The sequence below is a fragment of the Doryrhamphus excisus genome, chromosome 22, assembly GCF_030265055.1.
Source record: "Doryrhamphus excisus isolate RoL2022-K1 chromosome 22, RoL_Dexc_1.0, whole genome shotgun sequence".
NCBI classification, from domain to species: domain Eukaryota; kingdom Metazoa; phylum Chordata; class Actinopteri; order Syngnathiformes; family Syngnathidae; genus Doryrhamphus; species Doryrhamphus excisus.
This window is the reverse complement of record NC_080487.1, coordinates 367,388-381,227: the sequence shown is the minus strand read 5'-3', so window position 1 is coordinate 381,227 and position 13,840 is coordinate 367,388. Positions and strand designations below refer to the sequence as shown.

Genomic DNA, 13,840 nt, shown 5'->3' with positions numbered 1-13,840 from the left:
CCTTGGTACCCAGGAACCATCCCAGCTCTGGGGTAAAGTTGCCAAATGGACGTGGTCACTCCATTCCATGGAAATACGCTGGCAAGTGTAAACGAGGCTAATGAGGGTGCTTCCACACTCCCCCCCCCCACACTCCGTTAGTATGCCAGCCTGCACACCAGCTAAAGCGACTTGGCCGCATCCTCCAGCTGGACTCGGGCCACCGACGGGCACCTGGACCCGCTTGCTGAGCCCATGGAAATAGAAGCACATATTTACATTCAAGTCAAAGAATCCCCGATGCTGTTTTGGAGTTTTTGCAAGCGCCATTGCTTGTTAGGATGCTTGGACTGCAGGCCACGCCCACCGTAGGTTGGTCTTGTGGGTCTGAAAGGCGGCTGTGGTTATACAACTCTCTATATATTTATAACTATATATATATATATATATATCTATCTCACAAGGTGCCATTGTGGGGTATCCGCTGAAACGTTTGGGGCTCGCCGGCAGCGCTCCACTCCAGCAAGCGCCATCCTTCCCAGTACAGAGCCTTGCCACGGCCCATTGTTTCCAGCACGAGAGCCAGGAAAATAATCCGCTGTGAAACGACGTGACCAAACTGACAAATGTTGAAATATGACTTTGCCCATTTCACCTGAACGCCTCGTTCCAGCGACTCTGAAGTCTTGAATTTTGTGTCTGAAGCACATTGGTTGCAACAACATCTTATCTTCCACAGCTGGCAGTGGAAGAGCTAATATGATGAGTTCATAGCACATTTTAACGCTAACAATTAGCAACCTTTACGTCAACTACGAGGTTTTTCTTTCACTTGGTTCCAATGTAGTTCTGAACTTATTTCCCCATTTACCCTCCAAAGGATGCCGTACGTGATTGGCACCAATGGACACAAGCTGGGAAGTACCCAGTCCAGGACAGGCCTTTACAGGAGCCATCATAAGGATTAGCTTCAGCAGTCCATGCTGGCTGGACTGGAGTGCAAACATTAGCGAGATGGGACTCGTGAAGGCTCCTCGGCGGTGCTTCATCAAGTCGCCTGTTGCCGTCACAGCCACGCTTGCTTCATCCTTCCTCGTGCTTCCTCAGCCAACCATTGATTCGGTCACCGTGGAGCCCAGCTAGCTTCTCTGGGAACGTTGCAGATCTTATCTCCAACCACGGGAGTTAACTTGCCTCTCCTTCCTGGGTGTCATTATCGTGCATTCATCGTTTCTACTCCACGGTGTATCTGCCTGGGGATCCAACTACAGATAGCAGGCCTGCCCGCCGCGGGATTAGGAGATGACAAGATACTCCCACAGGAGTTCCACTACATTAGTGGGGAGCATGCATGGACCATGCTTATCGTCTTTGTTTGGGAACACTCACTTTCCTTTTCAATAGACACTAAATCATCGTTACCACTCTGAGTTCATGGGGGATGCTCTTCGTTCAAGGAAGATGGTCCAAGGTGCCACACAGATCAAAGATTGTTGACAGTAACAGGAATGTTCATCGGCAAAGACCAAAAAGTGCCATCAACTGGCCTGAAACTTACCAAGAAGGTGAGATTTTGGGTTGCTCGTACAAGGAACTAGCGTTGTACCAAGACAACCTTCCCTGGTGATGGAGGAGATTCGTCCCTCACGTCAACTTCAGCAAAGCCAATCCTCAAGCTGTCACTCAAAAGTGCTGATGTAGCTGCACGGCAACTCGCCCGGAGTTGAACATCGCTGCTAACTGTCATCCTATCCTTTTGATTAGCGCACGCGGCCAGAAACGATGACTCAGGCCGATCCAGCTGAGGCCACATTCCCTCAAGAGCCCGCCCAGGAAAAATTGGATCAAGTCACAAAACCTAAAAAAAAAGTTCTTCCTCCAGCGTGTGAGGCTCCTTTGACGTCTGTCAAAGATCATGCTAGTGGCGAGAGTGACAGCTCTCAGCAAAGACGATGCATGGCTAATGTGGAGACACCTGACCATCCATATAAACAAGAAGGAACCTACACAGGGCGGGACACAAGTCATCCTATCATGCCAAATATCGTACATTTTCAAACAGCTAAAATCATGCATAAAGCAAGAAATAACCTTTGACCTCAGAACTCCTAAGATATTTTTATTATGGATGAGTGAGTACCCCCCCATCTCAATTATCTTCATCACCAATATGGATAATAAGGAAATGTACTCGTTTCTCATGCTCACACTTTTTCAGCTTGCGAGCTACTTTGAAAAAAGTAAGAAAAAAACAACAGCAAAAATTGAAAAATTTGCAGTAATTTTACAAAAATAAAGCCAAAATATTTAGAGAAAAAGTTTGGATTATAATGAGAAAAAGTTGTAATTTTACAAGAAAAACATCGGAATATTATGAGGAAAAATGATGTAATTTTAGTAGCATGAATTTGAAATATTAAAGAAAATGTTTTTTTAAAGTCATAATATTATGGGAAATAAACTAACGACTAAATTTCTATGTTTTGGAAAATTATGTTGCAAAAATGTATAGTATAAATTCATAATAAAAAAATAATAAGCTGAAAGTTGAAATAATTTAAAAAAACAACAACAGCAGATTTAAAAAAATTCTGGAGAATGAAGTGAAAATATGACTTTCGATTATTTTAGAGGAAAATTGATAGAGCATAAAGACAGCAAAATATGATCCCAAATGTCACCATAAGAATCACCATAAGAAATCGGAGTAGCAGATAAAAAGCTGCAGGCCAGTAAAACGACCCTTTGGGGACCCCTGGACTATGACATCATGGCAGAGACCTGAAGTGATTGAACTTGCACCGCGTCGTGCCCCCCCCCCTTGGGGAGCGGGCGGGGGGCGGTTCTATCTGTGGAGCTGAGAAGTGACAGGACCAGCTGGGGAATGAAACCCAGTAAGACAGCCACTTCGTGCGGGACCACGCACACCGCTCTCTCAGCTCCGCCAGGATCTTCCGAGTTCCAGGTCCGGATTCAGTCATGTTCCGTACGACAGGGGAACGTGACCTTTAACAAGCCTCCCGTCGGGAATCCGGGGACTAGGATGGGCGGGAAGCAGTCCCACGGCTTCTCCAACAAAGAGCTGAGCGAGGTGAGCGTGATCCAAGGCGGCAAGAGCGGCGGGGGCGAGCAGGGCGGGCTGTCGTCCGCCGCCGAGCGAATCCGCAGACACGCCACGGTGCACTTCGGCTACAGCACCCTGAGCCTGGCCATGCGGGGGCTGGACGACGCCCCGGCGGAGCTGTGGGAGCTGCGAGAGCTTCAGAAGCTCAACTTGTCCATGAACTGCCTGTGCTCCCTGCCGCCCGCCCTGAGCGCCCTGGACAACCTGGTGGTGCTCAACCTGTGGGGCAACAACCTGGCCAGCTTGCCGCCCGAGATCGGCCTCCTGAAGAAGCTGCGCGTGCTCTTCGCCTGCCGCAACCGCCTGAGCGAGGTGCCCGAGGAGCTGGGCTCCTGCGCCCGCCTGGAGGTCCTCAGCCTGGCCAACAACCAGATCAGCAGCCTGCCGGGGAGCCTGGCGGCCATGCGCAACCTCAGCAAGCTCAACCTGAGCCACAACCGCATCGCCCACATCCCCACCTGCGTCTACAGCATGAAGGGCCTGGTCTTCCTTCACCTGGCCTGCAACCGGCTGGAGACCATCGCCGACCAGATTCAGGACTTGGTCAACCTCAAGATCCTCATCGTGGAGGGGAACAGCATCCACACCCTGCCCAAGACGCTGTGCTTCCTGGAGTCCTTGGAGCTCCTCAACGTGGACTTCAACGAGCTGCAGAGCGTCCCGGTGGAAATGTACCTGCTGAGCGGGCTCCGGAGGCTGGCCTGCCACCCTCTGGACAAGGGACTCCATATCGTCCACAACCCCCTCCTCAAGCCCATTCAGGAGGTGCTGCAGGGGGGGCTGAGTGCCCTCTACAACTACCTCAAGCCCACGTGAGGTGACAGTCGCCGTCCGACACCGCCGGGCACGTGGCCGGTCATGCCGCCACCCACCGTGGTGGGATGCCATCGAGACCGCTGTTGGGATTACATCACAGGGCAGCACACAAATAGATTGGCTGGAAATACAGGACCGCCATGCCGCGTCTTAGCCGCACATACGGGCTAACACCAGGCGCAGAAATTCACAGGTCCGCATTTGGAGGACGATTGGGGGGGGGGGGGGTCTCACACACACACACACACACACAAGCAGTGTTGCATTCAGGTCAGAGGGATCAGTTGCGTAAAGTCAATGGAAAGAACAGCAAAGCAGCATCAGAAGGGAGAGTGGAAAAACGGGATGCAACAGGAAGCACATCCGAAAAATGATGATGGGATTTTTAGACATCATTTGCTTGACTTTGATTTGAAAAATTATTTTATACAGTAAGTTGGTCTCGATGATGTCGATTGTGGCAGCCATTCATGGGGCATCGACATAAACGACTTCCCCCGTCATTAATAATATGCAGAGAACCGACAAGGGACTTGTACAAAAACCAATACAGTGGAACCTCAGTTAGCGTTCTTCGGTTAACATAAGTCATGCCTTGGTTTGTGTGCATTCTCCGGTAAAGGTTCATTTGTACCTCCATCATCATTCATACGTATTTATGCATTTCCAATTGTTTCCTGCATTTAAATCTCTAAATCATAGGTAGCATCATCTGCAAATATTAGCTTGAAATGTTTTGTCAATTTATAGATGTCACTAATTTACAGGTTGAAGTGTTTTGGTCCCAGTATTGACCCCTGGGGTACGCCACATAATATTTAAACTTGCAGATGTGTGTTCTACCTCTTTCCGTCTTTCTGAGACGATGGACTCCATGGAAGGAATGTACGTACATCATTTGATGGGAAACATGTATTTGCTTTAATAGAGTTCAATAGAGTCCAATGAAGGATGGCTAGCCAAGGTTCCACGCTACTCGAAATATGCTAGCCACCATAACCGGCATCAAACACAGCAAAAGATGAATTCTGATCGTTTTGAGTGTGAGTACTTTGCTACTTGCTACAGTGAAGTATTACTTGTGAGAAAGCGGGTTCAGTTCTTGTGATAATTTTAACGCATTGTTTTCTTCTTTATTTCAGTCAGGTGTGGAATATGAAATAATAACCAGAGAAATGCTTTTTTGGCTGATAAAGCATCGCTACCTCACGTATTATATTACTACACAACTTTATACAACAACTTTATTGTTACAGGAAGAATAAAGCATTGAAGATAAAGTCAAATATGACAAACAGAGAAGTATTTATGATTCTATAGTACCAGGGGTCGGCAACCTTTACCTTCAAAAGAGACATTTTGCCTAATATTCCAGTTTAAAAAGTCTGCATCCGCAAAACATGACACAGACTATAAACCCAGGTATTTTTCCATTTGGAAAATAGATGTTCCCATCTCATGTCCAAGCCAGTGTCGCCAACTTGGCGATTTTCTTGCTCAATCCGCCGATCTCAAAGGTTACTTTTTCTGGTATTTGGAGACCCGAAAACAAAATCACGTATTGTTCTGTGGTTGCTACTGAACCCCCCCCCCCCACAATAGTCACAAGGGGGGAGGCTCCCGCTCCCACTGGAGTCACCTCCTCGGCGATTAGTGTCACAGACTCCGAGCACAGTGGAACATATTGCTATGCTCTCGTTAAATACATCATTTTATTTTACTGCGCAGTAACCTTCTTCAGACTCAACTCATAACTCCCTCAGCATTTTCCTCCACTAGCCCAGTGACTTTAATCATCTACCTGTGCAGCCTATTTATAGTGACAAGCCATCAAACGCTCCTCCACTCATGGAAGAAGGTACATCATTCACTTCATTCTTATTTTGCTATTTATATACTATTTATACATTTGTATTTGGTGGCGTGCCGCATGTTTTTTTATGTAAAATATGTGTATTGGCATAATAAAGGTTGGGAAATGTCATTATGAATGAGGAATCCAAAGGTTGATATATTCATAATACTAATGATGATTATTATACATTATATTCACCACTGTAGAAAAGCTCAACAGTTTTCCATGTTTATGTCTTACTAATTAGCTTTGTCACAAAGCTAAGATGCGGATGTTTTGTTCAGACAGATTAGTATTGGGTTGATTTTAGTATCTTTTATGTACAATATGTATTACAGTAGCCCCTGAATGCCGCACTCCCTGGAAACCCCCTGGAGACTCCCTGCACACCCCCTGGACACCCCCTGCACACCCCGGGTCTAAGTTTGAAACAAGGTGCCGGTGGCAGCAAAGAAAGAAAAAGCGACCTCTGCTGGAGCCTGCTGGTTATTACATGACTCAAAGTCAATGCTGAGACAGAAACAATTGTTCAGGCTGGTCAGGGCTCCTCAATTAGTGGGGTGGGGGGTGGGGTGGGGGGCATGCGGTTGGACTCATGCTTCACCGCTCTCCGTTTTTTGATGCCTTTTGTTTTGTTGAGTCTGTAAAGTACTGATAAATAAATAGTACCCTGACAGTCAATAGAATCTTTCATTTTTATTTTGAAGGCCTAAACTTGTTTCAAGATTTTGGCATATAAAAAAACTAAATCTAAGGTTGCAAAGAACCGTGACAACATGACAACTCATCATCACCTCAACTACAAGAAATAGCCAAAGTATACGTAGATACAAGCTCCTACAAGTAGAAATAGGCATACATTTCTTCCTCAGAGTTTCTACTGACTGTCAGTATACGCATTTCAAATGGGGGGGTCACAAAGACACTTCTGTCCCCAGTGGGGGCATGACAGAAAATAATTGAGGAGCACTGAGAGACTGAAGCCTTTTGTCACTGGGATGCATTATTCTCTTAAAGTGAAAGCAAAATGCAACGCAATGAAATTGTCAGGCCTCGCCGGTTCAGTGACATCCTGTCAGGTGGATCAAGTCAACGTTTCATGGAAAGCAGCAACGTGTTTTTTGCATAATTGAGTCAAATCATCATTTACATTTTAGGCAACATGGCGACATCACATCACCAGGAGGCACTGACAGCTCATCAATCCTGCATGGAGTCGTCGCCAATCAAGGAGGATGATTAAAAAGCAAGCGTCCCCGTTGTTCTCCAGCCTTGGGGGGAGGGGGGGGGGGGTGAGAACCCATGCCATTGTCTGACTGAGAAGGAAAGCCTTCTCACGAGGCGTTTATTGACAAATAGCATATGAGTGACACTCCTGACGATTACCTCTCACTTAGCTCATCGTGTCTGTTTAATGGCCTCTGCTGCAGGGGGTTCTCAAATACGGGGTGGATCGATTTGGAGGCGACTCTCCTCCATGACAAGTCCAAATCAAGTCATTCAGCTGCACAGGATGCCGGTCAGCTCGGCCAATTACAAGCTAGTGTTTTTGTGCATTCCTGATGTAGGCAACACAATGCTCAAACAGTCATAGACAATGCATGATAGAAATGCTGCAACCTTAAAGAGCAAAACAGAAGTTAAAGACTTGATTGACCGGTTATTTATATATTCCAGATAAACAATATTAGCATTTCTCTCAAACATTGTTCCCAATCTGGCTAAATGTTTGATAGTGAGCACTTCTGCTTTGCTGGGATAATCCATGGGATAATCTTTCCTGTGGTAGGTTCCATGTTCATGGCGCCATAGAAGACAATATTGTGTGTGCTTTGAAAGATCAGTCAGAAAGGTCTAAATGGACCTTTGTCACGTAACAATGTCCCATTACTTTGTCCTTGAGTCATGACACAAGCTGTGATGGACCCATGGACCTTAGCAAGTACAACTGTACTACAAAATATAGTACACTAGCTCCCTGTGACATCACAGTGAGCCTGGCATACTTTAAAAACACATGTTGAGCGGTTTTAAGCTACGTAAGATAATTAAAAACGTATCAACTTGTGATTGTGTTGTTCAGCTCGTCGCGTCTGTGTGACGTCACACAGTTCGCCATTATTTTAACGAGTATGGGGGACACCTGCTGCTGTGGAAGCATGTGGAATATACCATTGTCACGGACGGACATTGTATCGACGTGAAATACGTCTCCGTTAATGGATATCGTACCAGAGCAAAAAGAATGAGGCTAGTTGTGGATACTACCTGTTCCCGTGGAGACCAGAAAGCTTCACGCCGCCTTACCTGGAAAGTTCCACCCAGTCAGAGGCAGGGGGTCGGGGGAGGGAGGGCTCCAAGACGCCCTCTGCCGGCCACACGGCGCGCATACAGCCGCCGCTTCTCTCCGGCGCCGCTCCATCCACGCACAGTCAAGACTCACTCACGGTCCTCCTTCCAGCGTGGACGCCAGCCGAGGACCGAGGAGGAGCAGCTTCACCGGGCGACTCTCGCCCGCAGACCCCCCCTCCCCCCCGGAACACAAAAGGACACCTTGGCGGCCAAAGTGACGGCAGAGACAACATCCGAAGAGTTGAACCGCCACGGAGCGTCGACATGGATAAAGTTCTCCCTTGTTGGTTGGCCGCCATCACGCTGCTGCTGTCCGCCGAGGGAGAAGTTTTTAAAGGTAAGTGAACGCGTCTGAGACGTTCACGCTCACGGGAATAACAAACATTATTCCTTCAATTCAATGTAAAGAGACTTTTTAATGAACGTTTCCCGCGATACCTTTTGGGTACTTGGTGTCAGACTTCCTCCGGGTGCCCTGGGGTGCACCTTACCGGGGTGGCCCCCCACCCGAGACGTATTGACAAGTGTAAGTGTTAAGTGTAAGGAGTTCAGGGTTGGTGTCTAACTTTATCTTGATAAGTTGCTGTCTAATGTGATTAACCTCAAAGGATCCCCGAGCCTTAGTGAGACCTGCTAGTAAACAAGACAATTTCTAAGCACTGGGAAAAACCAGCAAACTCAAAACTACATGGAATTCTATCACATTCCAGGCTAAAATGGGCGACATATGGAGTGGAATGGTCTGGTACCGGCCCATTACCTTTCTATCTTATTATATCATGAAATATAATATATTCAAATCTATTTTGGAAGTAATATGATTTCTGCTATTTAACTTTAATCTTGCATCAATGTTGGTCAGTGGATGCATGAACAGACAAACGAGAGCCTTCTGGCTCGGGATGCGGGGAAAAACATCCAAGCCGAATCAGGAGCCTAATGGGAGGCAAGAAAGCTAAATTCTATCTAAATTATGACAGCAGCTCCTTAAAAAAATATATATATGTATTTTGCTTTCAGGGGCCGACGTGTGCAGGGAGAAGTTTGTTATTCCGTCATTTTGGATGAAAATCAAAAATGAAGGCACCAGAACTTTTTTTGAAGTATAAGACGTTGCCTTTCTCGTCCAATTACTCGTGTAATGTCAGCTACAAACAGACAAGGCAACAAAATGGACGGTAAAACAGGCTGCACATCAAGCTACGCTATTATCATCTTGTCTGGGGAAGACAAATCCAGGCTGGCACCCGGCTGCATTCATTTCGGGTGTTTTGTACCGTACGGTTATTGGATATTATTATGGAGTTTCCTTGTTTTATCCATCGGTACATGACAGTAGCACGACATTGCCGTGAGGTCTGCAGTGCGCCAGTGTTTGGTGACCACTGCTGTAAACAATCAACCCTATTCAGTCCACTTCTAGTGTGATTTTTTTTTTTTACTCGTCAAGACTATGAATCCCGCCAGTCTGCCAGCCCCACTCAGACTGGAGCACCACTCTGATTAATAACATTCAGATAACATTGATTTTGGGGGGTGAAAATCATGTCGAGTGCCATAGTGCATCGCTAGATGGGGGTCCCTGCAGGGCTGATATCGGCCCCCGGAGCAGAGCATTAGTCACTCTTGCTGCTGATGAGCGCTAATGGATGCACGATGACATCGATCGGGCCGCTTTTATATCGCCAAACGTTCTGTATTTCATTTCTGCAGCTCTAATTTGAAGTTGACTGACTGACTGCAAGCACCGGTGCGCTCCCTCAGCCGGCCTGCTGGGGGCAGTGTGGTACATGCCTACAGTGCAGACAGCTGATGGAGGAGATGCTCTGTGCAAACTTTGTGTCTTCTAAATCTGTTAATACTCTTGTTAATTTCCTAGGGAACATTTTTCAGCCACCTTTCGGGTCAGTAAATGTGCCTCCCCTCCCTCTTTATTGGGGATGCTAGCGAGCGAGAGAGAGAGAGACCCAAGCTCAGAGTATCCCCCATTCCTTGGTTTTATGTGAGCTTGATCAGTCTTGCCCACTGGCAAGTGTAGGACTGTGAGATTTATTGGAGTGGGCTTCACCGCGGGGCTCCCAGAGGTGCAGGAACCATCGATAAACGCCCTCCTAATTGCACCAAAGTGTGTGTGTGTGTGTGTGTGTGTGTGTGTGTGTGTGCGTAAATATGTAAACCAGGGAGAAATCAATTGGATGTGTTTCACTCTTCCCGGGGTAGGTGACGGATTAAGTGTGGAATGTTTAGTATGGAGCAGACGTGCTAACAGCTCATGTCCTAATCAGATCACGCAGGTAGTGTTGGTCTGTTTCCCTCCACCACAACCATCCGCCTCACAAAGCCTGTTTTATCTTGCCCGTGTGCGCGTGCACCTGCACATCATCTCTGTGTGGCGGGTTGGAATACCCCCCCCCCCCCACACACCCCCATGGATTCATTCCTCATCACACCACATATGCCTGTAAAGTCACAGAAAAGTTCAAACCTCAATCCCGCGAGACCGCTCCTAATTTTGTCAAGCATTGCTCCCGTTTTGCTTTCGCTTTGTGGCTGGAAGACTTACACAGGAAGTAAACAGATTCTCATTCCAAGCACTCGCAGGCACTTACAACATCACGTGACTTGGCGTAACTGTGTTAGCTGGCAAAGAACTACAGTCAACCACTGGGCAATGGAGCTAACCTCCGCTTTCTATTTCCATGCATTAGCAAGCTAACGGTGTACTAGCCCAGATATTTGGTGAGAAAAATACATAAATAATACCACCATAATGTACGCTATCCGGAAATGTGTGTGTGAGAACCACAGCAAAATGTATATTTTGAACCAAAAAACGAGAAAAAGAAAAAAACAGGGAACAAAACAGGAAGTTGGAGTGGCAGAGAATTTTCTCAAATAAAAATCACAAAAAAACATGAAAAAAAGGCAGATGAAAAGCAGCTCAGAGCGAAGATTTGCCATAATTTTGCCTCAGTTTGAGTACATTTGTGTTATGAATACAAGTCAGTCTATCTAGCTAATGACGCTAACCAAGTTTCCACAGTGAAAATATGAAGCTCACTCTATTCACCAGTTAGTGGAGTTGCTAGTCATGGCCATATTGCAAACGTTGTCCAAATATGAAATATCTCCTATTAAACGTGTTCTCTTCCTGTGTACTTGTCGTTATGTTGTCGTACACCGTTATCATGTCGCCACTTGAAGGTTGTTGTTGTTCCAGATAGCATGCGGACTACCAAGGCTACCAATCCATTCCGAGTTTGGCGTTCTGGTGTTTTCCTCAGTCGCCCATCCTGGTTGAGCAGCTCGTGTTCTGGTTTTTAAAACCCTTTTCCAGCATGACTCATGTTCTGGTCTTGAAGATCCATATGCCAGTCCCAGCCCGCCGTCGGCGGGTGTGGCAGTCCTGATTGGCGTGCGCACTCGGACCAAGGAGAGCCAGCGCAGATGTTCGTCTGCGAGATAAACAACTTAATTGGAAGCAATCATTTAGTTCTTCACTCATTTCTTTGCGGTTCCCAGCTGATTCAGATTTAATAGTTTTTTCCGTAAGGTGTCCTGACGGATGGCAGCTTCATTTGTGGGAGCCGGTGCAGAATTAATTTAAATATGCATGATTTTTTTTCTCCCCCCCCCTCGCCCTCCTCGAGCATGTTGGAGGATTGATGATAGTACAAAGCGCCAGTGAGGTGTCGAAATTCCTCTGTAACTTTGCTTCTCAGACACTTTTATTATGATGGTAATGAAGGCGGCAGAAGCCTGGATTTGCCCGCCGCGGCGTGAGCGGCATTACTTACCCGGAAGAGATTGATTGTAGCTGCTTGGTTTCAACTCTTGAGGAGAAACTTCAGGAAGTCTGAAGCGCTAAGTGCCGCTATTTAGACGCGTCTCTTTAAGCGCCGACTGACAGCGGCGTTTATGCATTTTTTAACACGGCAACAAAGACGCTTCTATCTGCGGGACGTCAACGCAACACATTTGCATCTCATCTAATGCCGCGCTTCCTGCCTGGGTGGCCAATGACAAACACGAGGGGGATCTTTGGAGATAAACACGCTGGCTTTGGGCGGCCTTCACCCGCGGCTTGGCAAACATCTCAGCCGCCTTCCTCCGCTCCTCCAGCCTCCAGGTCCAATCCCGAAATGGGACCGCGGGAGGCTGGTTTGGAAGAAACAAGGATGGCCAATTAAGGCAAAAGAAGCTGGAGAAGATGCAAAATTAGACACACAACGAAGAGAAAAAAAATACAATCTAGCGGAACCTCGCTTTCCTCGTTAGTCCGTAGGCGAGAGCCACGCAGACCGGATGGTTAACTTCAAACAATGGACTTGAATAAACTTAAATAAAATAAACTTGCTCAATTCAAAGGGAGAACTTTAGCAACAAGTACAATCGTCGTACGTCTCAGGCCGCCACCTTTGATGGGTCTTTCAGTTTTAGAAGCTTTCTAGTCTGGTCTAGTATTTTGTTTTTTGTCGTAGGAAATTCCAGGGTTAAACTGTCACTGTCGTATGTTCAAAGTGATATTAGTATATCTTTGTATATTTGATATAGCGAAGCATGGACAGAATAAAAATGATGGACAGTTAACTTTAATTCCAAAGCTCATTCCTGACATTTTTTTTTACTCATAAAGCAGTAAAATATAATTTTATATAATCTTATATTTATAGTTATCTTATATTATATATTATTTTACCCACAAAATATATATAAAAAAAAAAATCATCTGGGGAAAAAAAAGTAAAAATATCAATGTGGGCCCCCAGCCCTCGGTGAACAAAGTTTGGACTCCCCGATTCATCCATTTTTGCTTCAATTCCGGTTCTTCCGCAGCTCATTTGGGGAGCCAAACATGCAGAGCACAACAGTGCACTGAGAAGGAAAAACGGGCGGCAAAGTTCCATCCCAAAATAGCCTGGTGGTCTGCAGAGTGTGGAGCGTCGGCAGCCCATCCGGGGCTCTTCCAAGCAGCCGCAAACTCATCATTCCTCATCTTGCAGGTCCCGGGGGCGCCACTCCACATTTGATGATTAGCTGCTGATTTGCCAGCGACTTTATTTACATTCTTGAGAGGCAGTAATAGTTTTGAAGTTGACTCTCGAGGCGGCGGCGGCGGCGGCGGCGGCGTTATGAGGGAGCTGTGCCTCTGCCTCGGAATGATAATTGGCCTGGAGATGTGGCTAAGTGAAGGATGCCGGACAAACAGAGATCCTCTAATTACACATGCGGCGCCTTCGTCAAACGAGGAGGAAAGGAGGCGGGGTAAAAACTAATGAATTGTACTCTGGTAGGCACGGGGGCCTTTTAATGAAGTGAGCTGGAGGGGGCGTGGGGGCTGCTTGTGTGTCTGCTGGGCATGCTGGCTGATCACTGAACAGTTGTGTGATCAACATGTGGAACACAAACGACAATTATTTGATGTAGATTTTGTATATTTTTGATGTATATTTATTTTTTACAGTCGTGGGTGGTAAACAGTGCAGAAATTCTCTAATTAATTCACAAATTAATCTCACTGTTATTAATGGCGATGAGGAGGAATAAGGGGAAGCAATTTCAATGAGTATGTTACACTTACAGTGCAGGTTATTTTTCACAACTTGTATTATTTTTATTCTTTATATATTTGGTAAATAATGATTCCTGATGCTGAGTGACGCTTGGTGAAGTTGGGCTAGCGTCACTATATATTATATATTATTATAATTAGA

At 46.3% G+C, this 13,840-nt stretch overlaps 2 protein-coding genes across 10 annotated transcripts in view; both read left to right on the top strand.

The window, feature by feature from the left end:
- The first annotated feature begins 3,022 nt into the window (after positions 1-3,022).
- On the top strand, positions 3,023-4,044 carry LOC131109382 (leucine-rich repeat-containing protein 30-like). The gene has a single exon (XM_058061325.1). It carries the CDS (start codon positions 3,023-3,025, stop codon positions 3,917-3,919), a length of 897 nt encoding a protein of 298 aa, XP_057917308.1. The 3' UTR covers positions 3,920-4,044.
- Positions 4,045-7,862: 3,818 nt separating this feature from the next.
- The window catches only part of LOC131109381 (receptor-type tyrosine-protein phosphatase mu-like), a 104,509-nt gene continuing 98,531 nt past the window's right edge, over positions 7,863-13,840 (top strand). For 3 of the 9 annotated variants that reach the window (XM_058061322.1, XM_058061318.1, XM_058061319.1), the window contains exon 1: positions 7,864-8,463. In XM_058061322.1, the coding sequence (XP_057917305.1) occupies positions 8,391-8,463 (73 nt within the window). In that variant the 5' untranslated portion in view covers positions 7,864-8,390. Of the gene's footprint in view, positions 8,464-13,840 lie in introns of all 9 variants that reach the window. The other 6 variants (XM_058061324.1, XM_058061315.1, XM_058061320.1 and 3 more) reach the window with 4 other exon arrangements.